The sequence below is a fragment of the Silurus meridionalis genome, chromosome 10, assembly GCF_014805685.1.
Source record: "Silurus meridionalis isolate SWU-2019-XX chromosome 10, ASM1480568v1, whole genome shotgun sequence".
NCBI classification, from domain to species: Eukaryota; Metazoa; Chordata; class Actinopteri; order Siluriformes; family Siluridae; genus Silurus; species Silurus meridionalis.
Window position 1 is genome coordinate 10,685,117 of NC_060893.1, and position 26,101 is coordinate 10,711,217.

At 38.9% G+C, this 26,101-nt stretch overlaps 1 protein-coding gene across 2 annotated transcripts in view; it reads right to left on the reverse strand.

The window, feature by feature from the left end:
* Window positions 1-26,101, reverse strand: part of tln2b (talin 2b) — a 114,121-nt gene that overhangs the window by 34,697 nt on the left and 53,323 nt on the right. For both annotated transcript variants that reach the window (XM_046859017.1, XM_046859016.1), the window contains exons 7-29: window positions 25,113-25,255; window positions 20,231-20,358; window positions 19,974-20,037; window positions 19,606-19,710; window positions 17,959-18,114; window positions 16,038-16,139; window positions 15,869-15,945; window positions 14,938-15,121; window positions 14,707-14,820; window positions 13,230-13,338; window positions 11,804-12,012; window positions 11,586-11,684; window positions 11,325-11,492; window positions 9,908-10,202; window positions 7,505-7,671; window positions 6,068-6,196; window positions 4,282-4,395; window positions 3,996-4,109; window positions 3,658-3,792; window positions 2,807-2,935; window positions 2,498-2,600; window positions 1,225-1,433; window positions 436-555 (exon numbers count right to left, since the gene is read on the reverse strand). In XM_046859017.1, the coding sequence (XP_046714973.1) occupies window positions 436-555; window positions 1,225-1,433; window positions 2,498-2,600; window positions 2,807-2,935; window positions 3,658-3,792; window positions 3,996-4,109; window positions 4,282-4,395; window positions 6,068-6,196; window positions 7,505-7,671; window positions 9,908-10,202; window positions 11,325-11,492; window positions 11,586-11,684; window positions 11,804-12,012; window positions 13,230-13,338; window positions 14,707-14,820; window positions 14,938-15,121; window positions 15,869-15,945; window positions 16,038-16,139; window positions 17,959-18,114; window positions 19,606-19,710; window positions 19,974-20,037; window positions 20,231-20,358; window positions 25,113-25,255 (3,173 nt within the window). The remainder of the gene's footprint in view (window positions 1-435; window positions 556-1,224; window positions 1,434-2,497; window positions 2,601-2,806; window positions 2,936-3,657; window positions 3,793-3,995; window positions 4,110-4,281; window positions 4,396-6,067; window positions 6,197-7,504; window positions 7,672-9,907; window positions 10,203-11,324; window positions 11,493-11,585; window positions 11,685-11,803; window positions 12,013-13,229; window positions 13,339-14,706; window positions 14,821-14,937; window positions 15,122-15,868; window positions 15,946-16,037; window positions 16,140-17,958; window positions 18,115-19,605; window positions 19,711-19,973; window positions 20,038-20,230; window positions 20,359-25,112; window positions 25,256-26,101) is intronic.

Genomic DNA, 26,101 nt, shown 5'->3' on the forward strand with positions numbered 1-26,101 from the left:
GCATATTCTCCTTTATAAAACCTGATAATAGTCTGTAGGCCTATTTATTATAAAGTACATTTTAACATAAAATATGGAGATATTAAGCATTTATTGATTTCTTATTATAAATACACTTTGATTTCACTGTTACTGATGTACTTTGACCTTTTCAGTACAACCATTAAAAAATAACAAACGAATAAACAAACTACTGGTCAACAATTGAATAGTATAATGTTAGATCTGTTTTAAACAAAAGCTTTGTTATAACCTTGAAGACATCATTTCATTAAGACTTTTATCACACAAAGGCTTTTATTGATTCTTAACCTCTAATACCAAACATCAGTTCCCAAAAGTGTTTGAGTTTGCATGGGTTGAATAGGCCATTAGAGTGAGCTAATGAGCCATCATTGATGATAAATGTGTTTCAGCTAAACAATGAAGACTCACATTTTCCACCAGAAGTTTCTTGCTGGCTTCACCAATGCTCCTGAGAGCCATGTCTACGTCTTTCTGCCCCGGCAAACAGTTCACACAGTTATTCAGAGAGTGAGAGACAGCCTTTGCTACCTGGAATACACACACACACACACACACACACACACACACACACACACACACACACACACACACACACACACACACAGTTTATTGTTCTGACATAACACCATTGCATCCTAACAGCTCTATGCCCTAAGGGGAAAAATCTAAAATGCTAATCAGACCCTGAGCAGGGCAATTCATGTTTCTTAATTTATGCCACTGTCATGTACATATGCCAAGCAATATGTTTATCTCCCAAAGGTGCCACAGCAAATCAGAAGAAAATGTTGCAGCATTCCAGATATCAGGTCTCAGAGTGCAGAGTAGATAATAGACAACAATTCGGTTTAACAGGGCATAACTGAGCTGAAATAGGGCAATGTGCTACTTTCCAAATTATTTTGAGAAGTGTGAGAGTGCACATGCAAGTGAGAGAAAACGAGACAGGAAGTAAGAGTGAAAGGGAGACAGTGGAATGCAGAAAATATTTTACAAAAAAAAAAAAAAAAAAAAAAAAGAAAAGAAAAGAAAAAAACAAGCTTTTCCCCCATAGTTGACTTGTATAAGGAAGGACATTTGAGAATCTCATAATATAATAAAAACAAAAAAACTTTAGAGCAGAAATAAAAAAAAATAAGAAAGAAATAAACAAGCACCAGGGTTAATGAAGTTAGTACATGGAGTAAGGTATTTGACCTGCGCTAGTCTTTGCTGGCTCTCTGCATCTCCAGGGCACACCAGAGCCTGCTGGGCCTCGTGGATTAGCATGGTCGAGCCCTCCATTACATGACTGGCTGAATCCAACATGGCTGCTGCAGACTGTCTCTCTGCCGTGCAGGCAGCTACACCTCGTGCAGCTTGAGCCAGAGTCCGCAGCGCTTGGGCCGTCTCCCTTGCAGCTACACCTGAACACATGCATAAAAATCCATCATTACACTTAAACCTCCCTAATGTTCTACCACTGCCCCAGAACTCTTTCAAGACATCATTCAGTGAGTGTTTTTCAATTCCTTAATGTACAGTCTCGGTTCACATAATGCCTTCCAATATAAACCCACGCGAGAGCAAACAGAAAAACAGCCCACTCAAGGGTTTCTTTACAAATCCTTAGCTTTCTAATTTGTGAAAATCATTTCCCTATTAGCTTCCTATTAAATGCTTTTGGGCTCAACCCCACTAGCCTTGTTAAAAGACAGGTCGAAGTGGAACTGCCGTCCTTTCTCTTCCTACAAGACAGAAAAGGTTGATCATGAACACTGGCAAATTGCATCAAACTGCAGTATTCAGGCAAGTAGCCCACAGATTGCTGATGCCATGTTAAATGTAGTGAAAATAAGATTAATGAGAACAGGAGGCTGCACCCCAGGGCTACAGTGGCTTTAAAAACAGGGGAGACTCAGAGACTAAGACGAACCATAGTGCCTGTAAAGAGGATGAAAAATCACTGTGCTCCACAAGAGAGCACCGACAGATGCTTTGCAGCCAGCAAGATCATCCAAGAAATGGTACTTAAACATTAAAAATATCTCCCTTAGACACTGAGAGGATGTAAGCACATAATAGGCTGTAAGTGTGTATTTAAAGTACAAAAGACAATAGTTTAACATGCATAAGAAAAATAATACACGCTCTGTTCCAGTAAATTATACCATGCCAGGTTTTTTAGTATTCACCGCTTTCTTTTGTGCTCTTTCCCCATTGCACTGAGATTGATTTGAGCTTATACTTGGTTATTTCTAACATTTGTTTTCTTAATTAGTGGCAGTATGAACAACATTCATCAAACTTATTCAGATGCGTGTGGGTTATCTTAATAGCATGTGTGCCTACAATTAAATGTAAAATCCATAATGTAAACATAGTTTATTTGAATTATTAATGATCACAAGCTCTGAATGTATTTTCTAAAGATCATTTTATCACCGATTTGTAGTAAACAATGCGTTTCCAAACATATGGACTGACATACCAGTGTAGTGTTGATTGCCCTGGGCAGCACAGGTGAGCAGCTGGGCCATGGATGAGCCAACAGCCTTAGAGGTGCTCCCCAGATCCTGAGCACATTTCTCCAGCTGCACAAGACAAAAAAAAAAAGTCACATTTAGTCAATGTATGTAGCTTACACAGCTGCAGGCAATGCTCAAAATCATTTACTCACACACACAAAGACATATAGTCAGATATAGACTCATAAACTGACATAGACAGATACAGAAACAGACACAGGCAAAATAAAAAGCAGACACAAAGACAGACATGTACACACAAACAGACACACCGATTCTCCAGGTAGTGGTTTAAGTTGTCCATCAAGTGCAGCCATCTTGGCATCCTGGAGTTCATTCTTCAAGGTCTGGACAGTGCTGAGAGCTGAATCTATCTCCAGAGGCCCACAGGCTTCATGAGCCTAAATCAGGAGAAACATTCACAATGCAACTCTTACCGCAGCATGTAATACAGCCCGTAAAAATGGCGCATGAAATCAAGAACTAATCCAAACGCCATATTATTATTTTATTGCAACAACTTTAAGCATCAAAATGATCACAAATCACACTTAATGCCAATCCCAGGGTAACTGTGCAAAGGAAACCAAGATTTCCTGCTTACCCAAATTAGATGCTTTATAACGATTTTTACATTTATGGCTGCCCATGATGGCCAATATTTTTTTTCCAAGAGATATTTAGGGCTGCTCTGCAAAGTCGATGATAGAGCAGAATGTGCTTGGAACAAGGCACGCATTCATAAGCCTCCATGATCCTGTGCTATGTGTACTAGGTATGCTAACTTTCCCCCCATAACATCTGATATATTCATTATATTCTTAGCACATGTTCTTCCACAGTGCATCACTTAAAGTGTTAGAATATAGGTTCTAATGTTCATGATTATATTATGCTGTAACCCAGATAAAAAAAAAAAAAAAAAAACAACCGTGACAATATCCAGTATTATAGGAAAGTAATTAGCCTAGAAAATCCACTGCCCTAAAACAATTGTGTCAAGATTTTGTTAGGAGGTTAACTCTAATTAGTGTTGGTTTGTTCCTAGCCAGATAGCAGAGCACCTTGAAATAGCTTTCTTTGTACAATCCCAGAAGAGTGGATGTGAGAAAATGGACCCAACCTTCTGTGCAGCTGTCCGAAGCTCTGCCAGGCAGGTGGCCAGGTTCTTTGCGCATTGTCCCAGTTGCATAGCTGCTGCCTGGTCTGTAACTGTCGGGACGGCCGATTTTGCTGAAGTAACCATTTTACCACCCGGCTTTGGGATTAAACAAGCCAGAACAAAAACTATGAATTAAAGCTTAAGCTGTGTAAACGCTAAAGCAACCTTATGCTAGTTTAAGATGATTATATACTGTATATAAATATAATAATATATATATTATACAACCTTTCTCTCTAGGAGAGAAAAAAAGTGCAAATAAATCAGGTCAGTAAGCAGTGATGGGGTTTGAGCTGCACCTGTAGAAAGCTCTGACTGGCGATGATAAGGGCCAGCTGGGCGCTCAGGTCCTCTGGCTGGGCCTGGCTACTTCTCATGCCCTGCACCAGCTGAGGAATATGATCTGCTACGGCCTTCAGAAACACACATGGCCACACACAATTATTAAAATATTCTTGTGGAAAGTCTGTTCGTTCAAGGCAACAGTTCGAACATTACAGAAGTAGTCAATTAGTTAAAGTAATACATGCTAATAAATGATCAGGCTAAGAGTAATGAATAGAATGAAATTCACAGCCACAATACCTTACAGCTGTGTACTAGCTGCTGCTGGGACGCTGTGTTCTTGTTGGAGGCAGCTGCATTCTGTGCAGCAGCAATAGTCTGAGTAGCTGCTGCTGCAGCCTGCTTGGCAGCAATCTAATCCGAATAAATAAAACATTACCCGTTAATACTACAACTCTGCTGAAACAAGGTAAATATACACACAAGCTTACGAATACAGAAAAATGTATTTGGTGTTACATAACGTCTTACTGAATGAGTTGCGTTTTTTTAGGTTCTACTCCCCCAAAACTAAATGCCACACAAACAGGCTTTGAGCTGCCCGTCCTTTATTCTATCAAAACCACTGCATTCAATCACTTTCTTTTAATACGTGAAAGACTTTGATCCGTATATTCAGACAGTCCTACAACAAGAAGCCTTGCATGTATGCACGAGGTGGCAGATGAATACAGATATTCATGTCAAGCTTTTTGAAGCCATAGCCAAACGCGGGAAGCGAGGATATTCCACATTCTGTAGGAGGACAGATGGAGGGCAAAAAGAGGCTATAAGAACAATGCAAGATTTGTGGTCAATGAGAAGGCAAATTTGGCAAAGCCCTCTGGAGGAGGGACGTCCCAGGAGGGAAACAAAACACATTTTAGTAGAACTAAGCAGTTAAATAACCCACTCGGATAGCGACATTTAAGATAAGGGATTCGAGCAGGAGGAGTCAGCAGGAGAGTTAAAAAAAAAAACGGAAAACAAACAAAAAATATATATATTGAGTAAAGTTTTCAAGCTTTAGAATAGCATATATTCACACACACACACACACACACACACACACACACACACACACACACACACACACACACACACACACACACACCTCCATTGCTTTTACTGTTAACAAGAAAATCAGGCAAAATTTAATCATAAAAATACCTGTGTATTTTGATAAACAGGACATGTCCATTACACTGTAAATGATCAACATTATGTCCTACCCTGCAAATTTACTGGCCAAAGACAACACCTCCCCAACATTTTTTTTTTGGCACAAAGTTTCTGAATTTACATGCCAAAGTTCACTTATATAAATCTGTCAAAAACAAAAGACAACACTGTCAGAAGCAAATGAACACCTTCCACATTATTTGTCCTTCAGTGAACTGTGTTTTCCTCCAAAGTGAATTTTATCTGAGATTAGCCTGACCACATTTAAAGGTGGCAAAACCCAAAATGTCTCTTACAAGGCAAAAAGGCTAAACCATCGAGACAGGCAGCTCTGGTTTATGTATATAGGTCTTTAAAAACATGGTAGAATAAGGCGTTCGTTACATATATGTGCACAGTGACACTTTTTTTCTTCTCATTAAGCAAGTTTTTTGAAAAACTGGTGACAGAGCAGCAACAGCCATGATACAACACGCGTGAAAAACAAAGAAGGTTTAAGGGCCTTGTTCATAAAGCATCCCTCAAGCAGAAAGAGTTTAAAGCCTTACTCAAGGGGCCAATAGTGATTTCTTAGCCCTGACCTACTGATTACCAACCCAGAGCCTTAACTGTTCAGCCACTACTGGCTAGTATTGATATATAGTTCTAAATATAGAACTTAAATTTTCTATAGCGTCCATCTCAAGTCTCATTCCTTAACTTAATTAACTTTTGCCATAACAGTACGAAACCTTCTCAATGTACCATTCTGTCAGAAGCTCAAAACAGCTGCAGGCTAGTGGAAATGGCTATACTGTAAAAGGTAGTGAGAGCAAGAGAGAGCTCATCATGAAGGTGACAGCCATGCAGCATGTCTCTCTCTCACCTCCAGTCTGTTGAGCAGCTTCTTTTTAATGGCGTTTTGAGCTGCAGCGTTGGTGGCCACTCGCAGTCCCTCCGCAGCTTCTCTCAGCCTCTGCTGCTGCTCCTCGTTCTCTGGATGAGCCGCAGCCCCCTGAGGCAGTTCAAACATATCTGTCACACATTGTGCTGGAGCACACAGTGTTCTGGAAGAACATTAACTTTCTCCAAAACAGTACAGTCAATAAATGATTGTGTTAGACGTTTGGCTAGATGTTGTTGGGGAAAGGAAATTCTTGCAAATAAATAAAACAAATACAGCCTCTTTCATGTGTGTGGTTTCAAAACTATAGGGAAAAAAAAAACAAAAAAAAAACCACACACCTTTTCTGGAATGAATAAAGACTAGTACAAGAAGCAAAGCTTTCTTAGCCGATAGGATAGAAAACATGATTGACATTCCATTTTGTGGAATGGATGCTGGTTGTTCACATTTGTTCATCATTTGTTTATGCTCCACTGAACAGATACAGTATGTAGTTTGCCCTGGGGAAAATCCTGAACATGGTGAGATTTTGACATTTTCTACTATATATAGTTCAGACATCTACAGTCTTTCTTGTATTAAAATGTGTCTCTCGTTTGCATGTAGCTCAATCAGAAGTATTCACATTTTAAAATCTGGTTAGACCCAACAATTAAATTGGCTGTGGTTAAACATTTAATTCTAACTAATGTACAACTGCATTGCAGATATTTTGAAAGTCAGCATTAATATCCAATTTAATTCAACTTTGGTCCATGTGGCTTCAGCATGTGTGGAAAAAGGTTTCTAGCTAGCACTCCATCTAGGTGAAAACACAATTTTTATTTAATTGGGGGAAAAATGCAATATTGTAAAAATTAAATATAGAGTAAAGGAAAAACACAACGTATCATGTTTGACGATGTTGGAAATCCAGGCTGTTTCTTTGTAACAATGCCGCAAGCTGTGCGGCTTATATGAATAAAACAAACAAAAAAATAGCAAAACAGAATATCACTCTCTCAGAAACGGAAACTACTCTCCCTCTCTCACTCCCTCCTGATGCGACATCAATTCAATGCAAAGTCACCAGCAGATTTCATGGTTACCTAGGAAACGGCATGATATCTTGTAGACAAGTGTTCGAGAATAAAGAGATCAAATAGGATTCTGCAAGTTTATATATTAATACAGTGCCTTTCTGCTTACTTTATTTATTTATAAAGTCAGTGGCACTGAGTTTTGCGTAGCCCTCAATTGATAAATTGATAAACTGAGAATCCATTTAAATGGTATTTTAAAAAAAAACTTATGTGAATACAGGAAACGTCTTACCCCCATTCACCTTCATGTCAAAGTAATCTGGAATCGATCATATACTAAATTGAAACAACTAGGATTTTTATCGGAAAATTATACAGTATGTAGAACGTTCACCTTTGCAGCTTCCACCATTCTAGCCGTAGCATCAGCCAGTAGTTTGGCGGCAGCCAGCAGTTTCTTGGAGTTATCCACATCCACCTCTGCTTCAGCATCCGAACGCATGGCATTCACTAGGTCAGACGTGGCCTGGGCCAACACACGAGCCTGCCTTACCATCTCCCCTTTAAGTGAACACACACACACACACACACACACACACACACACACACACACACACACACACACACACACACACATATATTATAGTGTTTGACTGTAAGTTGAAGGTATTCTTCCTTATATCTCATGCTATAATTGCCCACACATTTCAACTTCATTCCATTGCCAACATTTTTGAAACGGAACAGGCAAGCGCAAACCTCAGTTCTCATTCCTCTGATCTGTAGGAATGTGATTTTGTTATAGCAGAGTGCTCTTCTGTGAATCAAAGCTGCAGGAACAAGGGTGAACAAAAGCTGGCAGGTGACCTAATGTACACTATCGATTCAGGAACGCTTTACACTGCAACCACTCGTCGCTTATACAGTATACAGTATGCTGCAGACACCTACATAGACCCAGAAATAAAATAACAGACACTGCGATCAGAGGAAGCATGTATGAGTTCCTTTTCTACAGTCTGAAAACCTGAATGCATTCTGTTATGAGATTCATTATAAATATATGGATTTGTTTTAACCACTTTTTTTTTCTTAATTTTAAAAATAAGTAAAACAAAAACGAAATTATATATATATATATATATATATATATATATATATATATATATATATATATATATATATATATATATATATATAATTCATACAGAGCTGTTTAGCTGGTCAGATAGTGTTTTGCAGTATTTTTTTTATTTACTGGAATACCAGTGACCAGACCTCATGTTTGACTTGAGGATTCATGCCATGTGTTTTCTCTTAATCTTTCAAAGCAAGCTCACTAGATTGAGACCAGACCTGAAGCTGTGTAGTGGTTTTACATTACATGTCCAACAAGCCCACAAGTACAAAGTAGGCTGGATATTGCTCAGATTTTGGCCTTATGGCCATGGCATAGTAAATAGTTAGAACACAGCTTCACAGTCTTAAAGACAGGTAAAAGGAACCACGGCCTAATCCCTCTACCATATTACAGAGATGAAAAATTCGAAACAAACCAAAAAAGTCAATAGCACTGAAGACCTGAACAAAGCTAGATAAAGCTTAATGATCGATTAGATGTAGCTACTTTGGCTTCAGCCGTATTCATTATTCATCAGTAGAGATATTATATATATATATATATATATATATATATATATATATATATATATATATATATATATATATATATATATATATATATATATCACTGTGTAAGACAGCTGGCATATGAGATATGAGGATGCCTTTAAAGCTTAAACTATGCATTATTTCTAGCTCTGGTGCTCGGCTTTATAACCGAAATGGTTGTGCAACAAAATAACCTTACACCATACGTTATCATCAAATGTGTTTTTCTACATTATAAGAAAGGGATTTCAAAGGCAAATGCCAGAAAACGACTAAAGTCTCGATGGGAAAAGTGTTAGTCGTGTATTCCTTTGTGATTAAAAGCTGAGGATGGAAAAACTAAAACAATATTTATCCCTTTAAATCACAACACAGATACGCTTTGCTTGGAAGGCCTGAATAAATGATTTCTTTGACCCATGGTGTATTATTGTATCACAGTCCACAATGAAATTTCCTTTTTTAAATAAACCCCCTTAGTCATGAAATCTATTTTTCTGTCTATAATTCAGACCATCTGACTGAATGTGCTTCAGAAAGTCACTGGTCTTTTAAATGACAATTGATGGCATACTATACATATGAAATTGAATGAGGTTTATTACACTATCTTAATGTAAATGGTTACATTATTTTAAAGAACATAAAGGGGTGGCATGACTTTTAAATAATGCAGCTCATTTTATATATAAGTATGGTCAGGGAACCAACCCCAGCCATTAGGGTTGCACAAGCTAGTGCACTCTTAGTGCCGGTCCCAAGCCCGGATAAATGGGGAGGGTTGCGTTAGGAAGGGCATCCAGCGTAAAAACGTGCCAAATCGAACATGCGGATCATGAAAACGGATGATCCGCTGTGGCGACCCCTAATGGGAGAAGCCGAAAGAAGAAAGAATCAGTGTAAAATATTCACTTAATATTATCAATTACAAAAAGCTAAATTAGTGTTTAAAATGACCTCCATTGGTTGACAAATTAAATGATTCATGTGGTGAGGTGTGTAGGGGTGTATTGAGGTGAGATTTAAAATTATTGGGATGCCGCTTATCATTAACAGTACTTTCTGATTCACCCACTATATATACTATAATTGTCAATATGTAAATATCAGGGTTTCAGTGCCTCACCTGCATCTCCCATAGAGGTGAAGATACTCTCAGTGACCGTCATGATCGTATCAGTGGCCTGGTCATAGCGGCCAATGGGTTCACCACAGCTGGCGTAGTGGCGTACATGCTGAAGCAAATCGCTAAGTGCCAGGCTGACCGTGCCTGCTGCTCCATTCACCTGCCGAAGCAGCTCAGACTCGTCAGAGGCAGCATGGCACGCTTTAACACACAACTCCACTGATCGCTCTACCAGTCTGCCAGCTTCCACGAGCTGCTCCTGACACACAGGTGAGCTGATGGTGGGGCTCACCACCTCGAATAAACACAGAAAAATACAATTAATGTCATTTGACTCCTGTTAGTAAGAGCCAGTGATAAATAACTACAGATCAATAAAATTTACCAAGCTACTATAATTAAACCAATACACACTGAGCTTTGGAGGTCATAACACAGACATTTATCTGAAAAGGGCAATGCTGCATGTACCTTATATGTGGTTTAATATTTAATATCCCCCCCAGGTCTTCACCCACCTCTGTATCTATCTGGCTATCCGTTTATTATCCATCCATTTATTTTATCCACTTGTCCACCCACTTTGCATCCATGTATCTATTCACCCATCCACTCACATGTCTACTGATCGATCAACAAGACAGAGTGTCATCCAAAAAGATTGGGAATCCTCATAAAATAAGGAAAAGGCAATTGCATAAAACAACCACTGCACAGTAACTCAATTTCCACTGAAACTAAATGACCATTTGTCTTATTTTTTCCTTGTGGTAAAAAATGACTGGCATACAATGAAAACCACTGTAGAATATGAAAGTGTATTTTTTTTTACAATTCCTCTGTAAGATTTGGAGGTGGCTCATTCATGCTTTCAGGCTGATTAGTGTTTGGTGGTTTAGGGGCTTTTGTGAAAATTATGGCATCATGAATCCTACTAAGTACCAGGATATTAAATCTCAAAACCTGGTTTAATCTGCCTGAAGGATTATACTTGGCCATACTAAAACCATAATTCTAAAACAACCTACATATCTCTTGATCTCTGTATTTGAACCTAGCAGAAAACCTCCTAGAGAGGCACAATACAATATAGATTTTTACAACCGATGTAACAGCAATTAAAGTTATTATTTCCTTATTTTTATGACCAGTTTAGCCATCCATGCATTCTATACATCCACTGAATTACTTGTCCATTCCTATACATATCCATTTGTCTATTTCTATAAATCATAGCAATCATCTATTCATCAACTCACTTATCCACCTCCATATGTATATGTAAATCCATTCATCATTCATGCACCAGTCAATCATCTATAAACCTATGAATCGATCCACCCACATATCCACCCAATTGTCCTGACTGAACACAGCGGCTCTTTTACCAAAAAAACAACACCACAAGTTTACCTACCTTGGTGCAGGCCACTAGCTGTGATGTGGAAAGGGCGCACTGTGTGGCTGCAGTAATCACGCGGTTCTGTAGTGCAGTGTCTTCAGCGACCTGCGCCACATTCTTCGCCTTCAGCACCAGCAGTGCAGCAGCATTGGCCACTGCTTTGGCCAGGTTCATCATGATGTCCTGTAAAACATCAGACAAATAAGTTCCTCCATCTGATTCTGACACTGTACATCATAATCTATCTGCATGAACACGACGTCAATGAAAACAAACCTGAAATCTCTCGTCGGTCTCTCCCTCTCCGATGTGGCGCAGCAGGTCACCGCTAGCCTGTCCGATGCTACCTGCTGCTGTCAGCACCGTCTGCCTGGGCTAAAATATTGACAGGAGTGTTCCAAATTTGGGCCTGGTCTCTAACTCGAACAGGAGTTAGGAGGAGTGTCTTGCTCTGTGTGTGTGTGTGTGTGTGTGTGTGTGTGTGGTGTGTGTACCTCTCCAGATGCTGGCTCCACAGCCCTTAGCAGGTCACATACTGCCCCTGTTAGAGTCCTGGCTGCACCCATTAGCCTCTGCCCACTGCCCACCTCATCCTCCATGAGAGCCGCCAGCAGCTTCACGCCCTTTGACATCTCCGTCAGGTTGGAGGAGATGGTGGTAATAGCGCAGCCTACAGCTGTGTAATCAGTGTCTGTAGGGTCACCTTTTTTGAGAGAGAAACCAAGACAAAAAGAAGTTTTATATTTATATTACAGAAATGATCTTCAGGTCATTTTAAGCTAAACCTAGCGGAGATAAACTGGAGAAAGAAACCATGTTAAATTACAAATGAGTATGTTTTTTTTTTACTTAATCTCAATCCACTGCAACAGTAGTGGATATAAAATAACCACGTACAGTGGTGTCCAATTAAAGCAAGAAATCTGAGCCTTTAGCAATTTGTCGCCATGGTTTCTGTCCATCTGTCCTTTAGTGGGAGGAGTCATTGCAAATCAATAAATTGTTTTCTCACCCCATCATCATTATCCGATTATGAAACATTGCTATCCTGATGGACGTGGTCTTGTCCACCCCCATCCACAGCAAAAATTGAACTTTTAAATGGTAATATGAAATAATATGCACCATACATTGTGGCTTTTGCAGTCCCCAAATGTACAGCAATGAGAGATTCTGGATGGACAGGTCAAACAGCAGTCATTAAAGCAGATTTTAATTAAATACCTGGTGCAATGCAGTAAATAAAATTCTGGTTATATGTTTTCTGATACATATGCTTGATCAGACCCACATAACTACAATGGTACTACAAATTCATTCTCTGAAAAGTTGTGTTTTTAAATTGTGTTGGATTTCTTTTACAAACACTTTTAAAACAGAACTTCCCCCTAAAAATAACTTTTTTAACAAGGATACTTAGAACAGGAAAAACAGCTATGAGGATTTGAAGAAAAAAAAAAGAAAAAAAAAAGAATGTGTTGAAGTTTCTGATGGCTAACAGGCACATCTTTGGCCTATCAAACAGATGGCATACAGAGACTTAACTCCAGCAGAAATTGTGCCCACATGGCTTGTCTCCAATTGCCAGGATCATTCCAAGGAGATCAATCCAGGAGACACTGCACTCAGTATTCATTAATCAACAGAAATATTTATTAATGCAAATGAAGAGTGTCTGTTTCCTGACTATGTCATTGATGTGGACTGGAAGAATGCATATGTGGATATTCAAGCTGAACGTTTCATGTTTATACACAACATTTTTCTACATCCCGACAAAATGATTTTCAATTCATCTATGGCCATTAAGAAATGCGATCTATCTGTTTGGACCCAGTTCTGACTAGAGAAACAAACTGGGGAAATAAAAGAAACTAAAAAAGCAAATTAGATGCTACAGTCTCCTGTGGAAAAATTTACCTGCAGTAAGGTTGACAACGGAAGCGGTTCCAGCAGTGATGGCGTCTACTTGTGAATGGATTTCATGTTTAGATTCATCCACTTTGTTCTGAACCCATACCCTTGATGCCTTTTGGAAAGGAATAAGACATGATGACCAGCAATCCACAATATCAGAAGTACTATTGTTTACACTACACATTTTTCATTGGCTGCACTCTACATTACAGAATACACTTTATCACTGTGGTGTTATCAGTATGACATCAATTTAAATCAAATAAACAGTTCATGGTTTCCAGATTCGCATTTCTACTGTATCAGAGGGATGGAGGCGACTATATATATATATATATATATATATATATATATATATATATATATATATATATATATATATATATATATATATATATATATATATATATATATATATATATATATATATATATATATATATATATATATATATATATATACACACACACATACACATACACACACATATACACACACATACATATACATACATATACACACACATACACGTATATATATGTGATAAAAATTTAAAACACCTTTGACCCTGAAGCTCTTGAGGACTACCAAATTCTTATACTTTATACATGTGCAATATGTTTTTTTTATTTTATTTTTTTTTTTTTTATTATTTATTTTAATTTTTTATAATACAATAAATATTTTGGATTCAATTACCTAAAACAACTTTTACTTTTTTCTCATTCAGAAATAAAAAAGTAAGAACAAAGATAATGAAAAGAATACCAAAACAATGGATTCATTTTGGAAAATGCGGAAAGGTGGGCCTTTTTTCAGGCAACCTTAGAATAACAATGTGTAAATCATCTTCCAGCTGGTATTGCTTATATAATGTGGATAAACCAACCCCAAATACCTTCCTCCTCTCTCTACAGTATAAGATCCTTTTATAGGGCAATGGTTTTCATCTTACCCATAACTAAACAGGTGTCACACCTTATTAAAACACACTTCATCTTAAATTTATCCACACAAGCGCTTCGCAGTTTAGATTGGAGACCCTGAAATTATGTCCGATATTGTGAAACCTTTAAAATGTCCTTGCTGGAAATTACTTTACTTACATGATAAAAAAAAAAAAGAATACCTAATTTACTGTATAATTACAAGGAAATTACAGCAATAATAAAATCATAAATATTTAAAAAAGCATATCATAATCAATGTGCATTTATTAATATTACATAGCACTTTTCATAGATTAAGCACCACCATAGAGTCTTTTAGCCACAAGGTTTTAAAAATGTCTGCAAGTTAACCTCTAAAGCGCGATATTAAAATGTAAATTTGAATTACTATATTTAAATAATATGTAAACATTGCATAACGTCACTGTGTTTTTATATAAAACTGATTAAAAGCCGAGTTGAAATGATTGTAAATTGTAGTTATCAGTGGTAAGGCAGAGATGCGTCTAAGGTTAGGAACGTATGCTCACCCTGTCCTGTCCCAGTGGTGGCAGATTGTCCACCTCACAGAGGTCTGCCTGAGCCTGCTGTACCGCCTGCATGCTGCTGTTTATGGTGCCCATAAGTGCTTGCTGGGCAAGGCTCTGATGACGCACATACGATACAGAAACAGGGTTATGCGCACGTCCTGCAATTTGACAGTCAAATCAAACATGAGCGTGTGGAGCTACAATTGTGGTTATACAATGTGAGCATCTAACCAGTGGGGGCATGTGTCCTCTGTGCATCTGCCCCATAGTGATCTGTTGCTGCGGTGCTGGCATGGTGCCCATGTTAAAAGTGTCCGGCCCACCGACGGAGCCCGAGCGCATGATGCCGGGCAGTGCCACTGATCCATGTTCCACTCTACCCACGCGGTTAAACTGCTGCTGCAGGATAGTAGACCTGCACGCATCGTGTTACCAAACATGTGCATTTTAATGCACGGAACATACAGAGCCTAACTTATTTTTAACAATAGAAAATTAATTTGCGGTAGTGCAGTCGCTCCATTTGAAAACAGCTGCTCCAGGTTCTATAGCCTAATTACAGCTCATCGTGAGAGGCCTCAATTTTTGGATTCATACATGGACAGACATGGCTGGTGTCTAATAAAGGAGGCTACGAGACAGTGATGCAACATGCCTTCTCCCGTAACAACCAAAAAAGAGCAAGCCCAACTGTAAATCTGATTCTGTCACAGCCTGAGCCCAGAACGGATAAAAAGCATGCTGCTGGGGGGAGACAGAGTAGCACACACTCATCCACACATGTAGTCTTCTCTCTCTCTCTCCCGCTCTGAGTCTTTTCATCTCTCTCTGTTTAAAGAAATTAGATCTTTTAATGGAAGTCATTCTGATGATTTTGCAGTTTAAGGGAAATAATAGTACAGCCATGTGACTGTCAGCTACATCCTTCTCAAGGGCAAAAACAAAACAAAAACACATCATCCATCTCATGTGTGATTAGACATGGCTGTGTGCCAGTTTCTCAATCTCTACATCACCACTTGGGCTCATCTGTCTAATTCCAATTGATCATACTCCAGAAGATAACACCTGGTCTTCTACATTATTACATTTCGGCAATTACAAGCAAGCAAGCATTAATGGAAATCAAATGCTTATCAGAGTTTTTGAAAAAATTGTGTACTTCTTTGGTGAAACGGATTCTTCCAGCATTGTGGACTCTTCATCCCCGTCCAAGCCAAAGCGGTCCTTGCTCTGTTTCTGTAAAGCCCCAACATCAGTATAAGAGATATATGTAACTGGGTGTAGCTTACATTGTCTAAGAAACAATAGGAGAATCTTAGTGCACTTACCTTTTTAAGAATGATGTCTATGTATCCGGCAATAAGTTGAGAGATTTGCTCCCCTTCTGTGGTCTGAACAGAATAGTAGCTCTCTTGGTATTCACCAAAGTCCTGTAGGAAGCGCGCGCACACACACACACACACACACACACACACACACACACACACACACACACACACACACACACACACACACACACACACACACACACAAAATCAAGATAAATACCATGTAATGCATACTAAACATTTATAGCACAACTTATAAAAAGACGCCTATATGGATATATGGAACTAGCAAACAAAGCATGGGTGATAATTCTAGTACTTAATCCTTAAGTACAATTTTGTAAAAGCATTAAAATCCTAATATACTTGGTGAATATTGAATTAAGCAGTTAGAGTATTAGTGCACTAAACAATATGTGCACTTTTCTTCTTTCGGCTTCTCCCATTAGGGGTCGCCACAGCGGATCATCCGTCTCCATACCCCCTGTCCTCTACAGCTGCCTCTTTCAACCCAACTACCTCCATGTCTTCCCCTTACCACATCCATAAACCTCCTCATTGGTCTTCCTCTTTTCCTCCTTTCTGCTGGCTCCATCCTCAGCATTCTTCTACTGATATACCCCATGTCCCTCCTCTGCACATGTCCAAATTATCTCAATCTCGCCTCCCTCACTTTGTCTCCAAAACGTCCTACATGCGCTGTCCCTCTACTAAAATCATTTCTAATCCTGTTCAACCTAGTCACTCCCAACTCCCACTCCTCAACATCTTCAGCTCTGCTACCTCCAGCTCCACCTCCTGTCTTTTACTCAATGCCACTGTCTCTAAACCATACAACATCACAGGTTTCACCACAGTCCTATAAACTTTCCCTTTCACTCTTGCAGATACCCTTCTATCACATATCACTCCTGCCACTCTTCTCCACCCACTCCACCCTGCCTGCACTCTTTTCTTCACTTCTCTAACACACGTCATTACTTTGCACTGTTGACCCCAGGTACCTGAAATCCTTCACCTTCTCCACCTCTTCTCCCTGCAACCGCACCACTCCACTGCTCTCCCTCTCATTCACACACATGTACTCTGTCTTACTCCTACTGACCTTCAATTCCCCTCTCTCCAGTGCGTACCTCCAGCTCTCCAGGCTCTTCTCAACCTGCTCCCTACTCTCACCACAAATAACAATATCATCCGCAAACATCATAGTCCATGGAGACTCCTGTCTGACCTCGTCTGTCGAGCTGTCCATCACCACTGCAAACAGGAAAGGGTTTAGAGCCGATCCTTGATGCAGTCCAACCTCCACCTTGAACCAGTTTGTCGTTCCTACTGCACACTTCACTGCTGTCACATTGTCCTCATACATGTCCTGCACCACCCTCACATACTTCCTCATACAATACCACAACTCCTCACTCGGCACATACTCAGTCGTACGCTTTCTCTAAATCCCTAAACACACAATGCAACTCCTTCTGACCTTCTATATACTCCTTAATCATCACTTTTTTTTTTTTTTTTTTTAATCATTGAACAAAAAGACACTTGAAGGACAGAGCATCAAGAACTTCCCTTTCTCCCTGTAATTTGACCTTCAGCTCAAAGTGATCATTGCCTGAGACAAATTTTCAGTGAACTGGAAACCCTGTCTAATGAGCAACAATGCACTCAATTTAAATGTGCTACCTAATGTGTCTCAGAGAAAAGCTGGCAATTTACACTTACTGCTAATATTACATATGCAAATATCCTTTGATTAAAGACTCATCAGTGGAAGAACTACAGATAAGTACAAACTGCCTAAACACCATGAATGCACAGGAATAAAGGAAAGCCTGAATGAAAATTTTTAAAGCAAAAAAGCCACCCAACAGCAGTGTTTCAAGGACACGTGAGCCCTGTGTAGACTTGTGAATACCAATGTGAAACTTTTGGGGGATGCAGCCCATCGCTTCACTGTGGTTAAAGGCCACTCCTGCACTACGTCTTTGGTCCTCTCATCCACCCGCATCACAGACTCTTTGGTTATTCCCAGCAACCGTGGAACAAGCTTATTCTTGCTCTTCATCTTCTCCTATTCGGGAACAAAATGCATTAATATTCAAACAACCAACAGTATACAGTATGTGATCCTGCAATGTAGTCTTTACCAAGAATTAATGTACTTGTTCTTTTCCTTTAATCTACAGTCTGTATCAATATAGTTAACTAATGATATTACTAATGAAATAATTATTTTCTAGCAAGAAAAACACAGAACTGGGCAGCATGGAGTGGAGCCTTCACTTTCCTGGCAGGCTGGCTAATGAATTTAGTGTTTTCCTACACGGAGTTTGTTCAAGTAGAGCTTTCTTGTCCAGGGGCCAGTAGGCAGCTAACAATTGCACTAGGCCTCTTGCCCTTGACCATGCCTTGGGCATCCTATCTGTAATGCACTGGCAGCTCTTGGGAACTTCACGCTTGTGTAGACACACACACAAAAGCCCAGACACCTCAGAGTGCAGTCTTGAATGTCATTTAACTGCTACACAAAAGGCCAATAATACTGTATGTAGAGGACTGTCTAAAATAACTCTCTCAACATGTGTCCTTAGTCAATTATTTAACCTCAGGGTCAAAAATAAACACTGAATAAAGTCTTGAATAGAGAATGGACTGAATATATTGTTCAAGACAGTCATAAACAATGCACTTCACATTCAAGGGCATGTTTTTTGATGAAGAACTCCAAAAAAACTTAAAAATAATCCACATTGTCTTCGCAGACACGTGCACATGCTGTTTTATCACGAGTGGCATTTTTTTGTTTCGTTTTATTCGGTCAATTAAAATCTCTTTACAATGAGCAATATTTTGGTTTACTTTAATTATTTTTCTGATGTCTGTTAGTGTGATCTACTTAGTGCCACTGAATGACTTTTGCAGTTGGATTTTTTTCTGCATAAATAAATAGATGCATTTTCAGTGCAAGTATAATGAGTCTGCAGAAGGCCCTTTCATAGAAATTTACGAACAGCCCTGGGCTTCACAGCAGATCACTAATGATCTGAAATGGTTTCCTCACAGAGTTTTTAATAAACCTTATTCTGACAACAGCACTGATTTGATGGCAACATTTAGGAGATAATAGTGCCCATATTAAATACTGTGAAGATGTGAATAATTGCAACCCTAACTTTTGGCTTTGTTCCCACTCTACATAATGGACTCTAAGCCTTTCCTACAAAGTTTTTGTAGGAATTGTTATGAAATTCCATTCCTCACACACTTTGAAAACTAATTTTGTAGCATTTGTTGGTTATTGTGTTCGAGTGATTTTGTACCAAATGGAGAGCTGCTTAACCTTGTGAAAGTATTCATAACTGTATGTGCATGTGCTTCTACTAGCTCTTGCCACTTGTTAAACATATTTTGCCTCTCAAACCCTCAGTGTCCAATCATCACTCACTGTCTGCCCACCCACCCACACACACACACACACACACACACACACACACACACACACACACACACAATGTATACAATTGATCTAATACACAAATACTGCAATTTCGTCATTGCTTACTTTCACTAGGAAGAAAGACACGCCGTATGTTCTCAGGGACCTGGCGAGCTTTACATATTTCACTTTTGCCTCGATTTCAGTCATCTCACCGCAGCTTTTGTGTTCCTGCAAGTTTATAAGTTAAAAAAAGTATACATACACATCCACAAATTCAGCTTAGCATGCTTTTCTCATGCACCATTAAACAGACAATCCTTTGATTGGACTTTAATTTGTCTTTGATTTTAATTATTCTGTGGTTCTTATAGCTCGTCTGCTCATAAGCGAATGCTTCATTAACGTTTACACTTGGAACACATGAAAAGGTTTCAAACACCACTGCATTTTATGAGTCCTATAATCTAGGTGGTGTGTAAAGCAGCACAAACCTGAAAGATCCTCTTCTCGGCTCCTCTCTGCTTAATATACTCTTTCGGCAGGAACTCCTTCAGGCTAAGGGGAAAAAAGAGCCCACATATTTACACCTTTTTGTCAGCACTTTTTGTTCAAAACACAGTGATCTCTGAGAAGGGTGGCCAGCCTTATACTAACCCTTAAGCTTTACAATCTTACTTGGGACTGAGAAAGAGTATTTTTGAGATTTTTACCGGCCGCAGTAGCAGCCTTTTCACACACAGAGGCTTACTCTAGGAATCCGGGCTTGTGTTTGTGCTCCACATGGGGACCGAACTGGATCTGTGCCTGGATTCCACCAAACTCGCACGCCTTATCAAAGGACACTGGGTGGGAGCCATTTAAGATGTCATCTCTGGCCTGAAACACAAAAATACAAGGTGTGCACCTGAACAAACAAGAAAAAATATGTTTAAAAGTGTCACAAAGTCAAAGATCAAGTTATGATTTTCATTCTTGCCCCATTTACCGACTAGCATACATCTTGTTCTAGCTAATGAATTGGCTGTGGAATGACTATTGAGACATCTGTGTGCACTTAAAGTGCCAGCAATGGCTTCAGCGGATCGGATACCGTGATGCCACAGCCGTTCACAATTTCAGAATGTTCAAACATGACTTCATAGGTCTGTGAAAGCGCATGGCATTTGAAAAGCTTTGCAGGCTAATGAATGACCATGGGCAGCTGAATCAGAGAAGACTGGCATCCGCTGGCTTCAGTACAGAGCTAATTCGGTCACATTTGTTACTTTGTGTGTGTGTGTGTGTGTGTGTGTGTGTGTGTGTGTGTGTGTGTTTATTTGGTTAACTGCAGTATTATTTCTCTATTCTACTATTTTAATATTATTTGAATATTAGATTTTTTTTATTGTTTATTTATTTGACAGCATAACAATCTACATTAAATAAATATGCATTTCCTAAAAATGAGCCAATTATATCCCATTGCCAAATTGATTGAAAAAAACAAAACAAACAAAAAAAACATTTTAATAATTATCTGTCATTCACAGCACACTTCATATTCCTATATTTAATGCATCAATTAGATTAGATTCAACTTTGTCATTACACATGTACAAGTACAAGGCAACGAAATGCAGTTATGCATTCACTTTAATTATAAATGTTATGGATTATGTACAGACATCCTACTAATTTCATAAAAATGAACAAACATTATATATTAAATATACAATTCAAAGTGTTCATTTACTTGTGTCACTAGTACAAATCGCACTATTGTTACTCAAATATATCAATGGATAATTTCTCTAAGAGCGTAATCATTACCTATGCAAAACATATACACTACATTGCCAAAAGTATTGGGTCACCTGGTCATAAAAATGGTGTGTGATTTTTGAGCATTGCATTCCACAATTATAGTCCCAATTTGCTGTTATAATTCCCTCCACTCTTCTGGGAAGACGTTCCGCTAGATTTTGGAGTCTGCTTATGGATACTTGTGTTCGTCAGCCACAAGGGTATAACGAAAGGAAGGTACTGATGTAGGTGAGGCCTAGGGAGCAGTCAGCATTCCAATTTATCCCAAAGGTATTCAGTAGGGATGAGATGTAAACCAGATCTTCATGAAGCTCACTTTTTGCTCAGGGGCATTACCATGCTAGAACAGGTTTGGGTTTCCAAGTTCAAGTAAATGCAAAATTTTATTATAACGCATCTAAAGAAGTCCTGTACCACTGAGTGCCTCCAGCTTTGCGGTAACAGTTTGGAAAAGAACTACATATAGCAGGAAAGATCGGGCGACCCAATACTTTTGGCAATATAGTGTATAAGCTCACAGGCCCATCAACAAAAATGTAGATACTTTTATGCATTCATTTATTCATCCACTTGCCTTCAGTAAGTGCTTTACACTGGTCAGGGAACAGTGTTTTTTTTTGTGTGCTTTTCTTATTATTAGCTTCCCCAAAGAGCTTTTATTCTGATAGTATGCTTAGTCCATGACCTAGTGAACTGGTGTCAGAATGTATTTATTGATGTAGACTTTCAAAGCACTTCTGTAAGCTGCTGTAGATAAGGGTATCTGTCAAATACCATAAATAATGTGAATGTTCAGCATTAAAGTGGAGCTGGATTTTATCAGGGACAAACCGTGTACAAATTAAGCATGCGTCCTGGATGAAATGCCAGTCCAGTCAGTTTTGTAAGCTGGAAACCAGAGAAACTACAGAACACTGAGAAATCCCATTAAGAGAACACAAACTCTGTACTGACAGTAATATGAGCTCAAGGATCAAAGCAGAAACCCTGGAGCGATCGGTATCACCCCATTTTTTTTGCTGTATCTTGTTTGTATTACCAAATGTAATGCAATGTTTAAAGGAATTTACAGCACTAAAATAAACGTGTATGATAACTTGGTGTTTTCTTGATTCCAGAGTCCCCAAGCTGTGGGGAATGCCGAAGAGATGAATATGTCCTATTGACTTTAATAGGTGAAATGACTGCCCTTTTGGCACCTTTGAAATGTGGTGACATAATGTCTACCTCTCTCGGGGCAAACAACTCTATCTTCCTTAGAAGTGCTTCAGCATGGATACACAGAAAGCACTGCTTCAGTGATTTAAATATAGGATAAGGCAGGTTAGGCCTTAGGCGGATTTCCCCCTTAGTGAGGATAGTTCGATGTGTAGCCAAACAGTGGGAAGATGCCTAAAAGAAGGACATTAGGAGGAATTACCAGAACTGGGACTAAGCTAGTAAAAGCTGATTAAAAACCCTATGATATAGACTCCCAGTAAATGATTATGGGCTTACAACACTGCAAAATTGGGAAAAAATGTGCAGTCTTGGCAGGACTAGAGTGAGTGATGAGGTAACTGAATGTCATTAAAAAATAGTAATGAAAAGATCACCAATCAGGACACAGGAACCAAAAACACCACTACATTAAAGGAAATGAGACACAATTAGTCTTCACATCTGTGCATGATTGAATGTACCCACCCTTACACACACAAACACACACACTTTATGCAAAAATCACTGCTATCTCTTGGACTATCACATGAATCCCCTGCAGCAAACCATCAGTGTGTGTGTGTGTGTGTGTGTGTGTGTGTGTGTGTGTGTGTGTGTGCACGCCATATAACAGGACAGAATTATGTGTTTACTCAAGTGAGGGCTTTGCAGTTTATGCCAGTGCATGTGTATACAGTATATCTGCTGCCGTTTATGTCCGAGTGTGTGTGTGCGGGCACCATTGAGTCAGAGAATCTGTTGGGGGTGTGTGGTTTTGCAAGAATGGACACAGGACATGGAGGGAGGAAAAGTGAGGGAGGGAACCATCTTTCGTTCCAGAAGTGTACAAACACCATGTGAGTGTGTGTATACTGTATGAGTGTGTCCAGCTGCTTACTCATAAATGCCTAAAAACAAACTCATCCAGTCCAAACAAATACTCATTCTAATGTGTGCTTATGTTCTGTTACTGTATTTTTCATTTAACCATAACATTATACATTTACGACATTTGGCAGATGCCCTTATCCAGAGAAACTTACAACTGAGCAGTTGAGGATGAAGGGCCTTGCTCAAGGGCCCAGCAGTGGCAGCTTTGTGGTGCTCGGACTTTAAATTCTGATTTTCCAATCCAGGGATCAATGCCTTAACCCCTACCACCCCCATGTAATTATTTTACTATAACAACCTTATTTCATTAGCAAATGTTATGATACCAGCCCTCAGAAATTCTTAGAAATGAAACTACAATATGTTTCAACATCAGTAATTAAACTCATGCTACTGGAAACAAATGTTAAACACCACTATTAACTTTCGATTCAAATAGACAGACATTAATTGAAGATATGCTGTTCTATGTTGTCGATGCAGATGTTCATTATGTGTTTATTAATATATTTCAGTGTTTTTTCCCCCTCAATCTAATCACCATCTATTCATTCGGTAGCATATGTCCAACTACCACAGACAATTTCAACCCGCTTCCTGGTACTGACAAAAGAACAAAAATCCATTTACTCAAAACTGACTTATTATATAAGTACAAGGGCAGTCTGTCATTAAGACAATACATTTATACAATACATTTATGCAAAAAATAAAATTAAATATGCATTTATTAAAAATAACTTCAAGACATCACAAAACCTTCAAGAAAACATTAACAGGAATTGCTTCCACTACAGTGTTGGAGAGTTGGATATAACCCCATAACAACAGCTTCAGTAGGTCAGTCATGCTAATCATACAAAATGCTGAATTTTTTGAATATATTGTACATTCCAAAATGTAAAATGCTGAATAACATTTAAAATTACATTTATTTATTTTTTTTCACCAAAATTTCCATTCTTTTTTTGTCTGTGGTAATTACTTACACACTACAGCTGTAATTTGTAATGAATATAAAATCAGGCTGGAGTATTTCCATAATGTTTAACAACGATTATTACAGGTGCTATTTACCAAATTAGATTTGATTGTTTTATGGCTTTAAGTGAAAAGGCTAAACATTAAACTGCCTTTCTGAAATTATTAAGTAATAGTTTGTATAGTTATTAACAGTCAGTGATTGACTGATTTCACAACATTATGAGACAAGCTGCCAGTTAGCAACCAGAGCCAGAAAACAAAATGAAGAGAGAGACAGTGACAGAGCATGTGTGTATAAGCATGCACAGGGGGAAGCGTTTGTGTGAGTCATCTACACTACAATTATAAAATACCAAGCATGTTCGCCACAGGCTTTTACAATAGTAATTGGAAAAAAAGGCAATTGATAATTCAGCCTCCATGACAAGATCCTAATTGCCATGTTGGCCTCTGCAATCCAGGTTTCAGTGCAAGCAAATATGCTATTATTTCAAAAACCAATCATAATAGCATCAACCTCCAGAGAAAACTTTTTGTAGATTGCTTAGACTAGCAAAGTGGAGGCTCAACACAAAACCACTTATTAGTAAAGATAGAAAAGTGCCTTTTTGGCAGAGAGAGTGAAAGAGAGATTGAAAAAGAGAGAGCGAGAGAGGAAGAGGGTGGTAGATGTGTCTCATATTTATCACCGGAGCTAGCTTTGTGCTTTCCCCTCCATCAAGCTCACTCTGTGTTACACATGCGGCTCTGACCTGAACATAAAGCAGGTTGAGCTGTACAGGGTCACGAGAGTCCACGTTCTGGTCAGAGTAGAAAAACTTCCTCCTGAGCAGCAGGGTCTCGCTCTCCTCCACCCCCTGCTCACGAAACGTCCGACTGTGGTCCAGCCAATTCACTGAGTTAAAACAAAACAGTCAATGTTTTAAAACAGGCTAGGGATAATAAATAAATTACATAATACTACAGCAATCCATTTAATAAGAGTGGATAAATTAGTAGCACAGGCACTGATGAACAAGTAGGTACACACAAAAAAATAAACTTTCGGAAAAGAAGATTTCACTGTTACGTGGTTGAGTGCTTCCTTGCAATGCTGTCAGTGAAGCGCTCATTAGTTGCTCTGAATTCAAATCGCCTGCTGCGTTGCACACATCTGATGATGTGTGAGCTGTTTTGATGGTAGAATGGTTTTTACTGGGTGGCTTAATTAGTATGGATGGATGACAGGCGAACTTTTTGAATCGAAAACACACGCATGTGAAAACAGACACAGTCAGCTTACAGTTCCACATAACGAGGATAGAAATAGACTCAAATTTCTACAGACAAAACCTCGTCCAATGGTTTCATTTCTTTTGTCAATGGCATCAATGTGCTCTAGAACAGTGGCCCCCAACCCCCAGGCCGCAGACCGGTACTGGTCCGTGTGGGTCAACAGAAAGAATACATAACATAGATTATTTCTGTTTTATTTATTATCTGATTCTGAACGAAGTATTATTTTGGAAATGTACCAGATTCTCTCCTCCACATCTGTCTATGATTCACTCTTGATGCATGTCAAGATGCCTCGGTCACATGTCTTACCTCCATCCGCTACCTTCTTAAAGGGGCTCCGGCCGCTAACACATAATATATTACCACTAAAGTGAAACCCCCTCGCTAGCAAAATGAACAAACAACACCACAATGGATTCACAATTATTATTATATTTAGAAAATATCAGTTTTCATGCCGGTC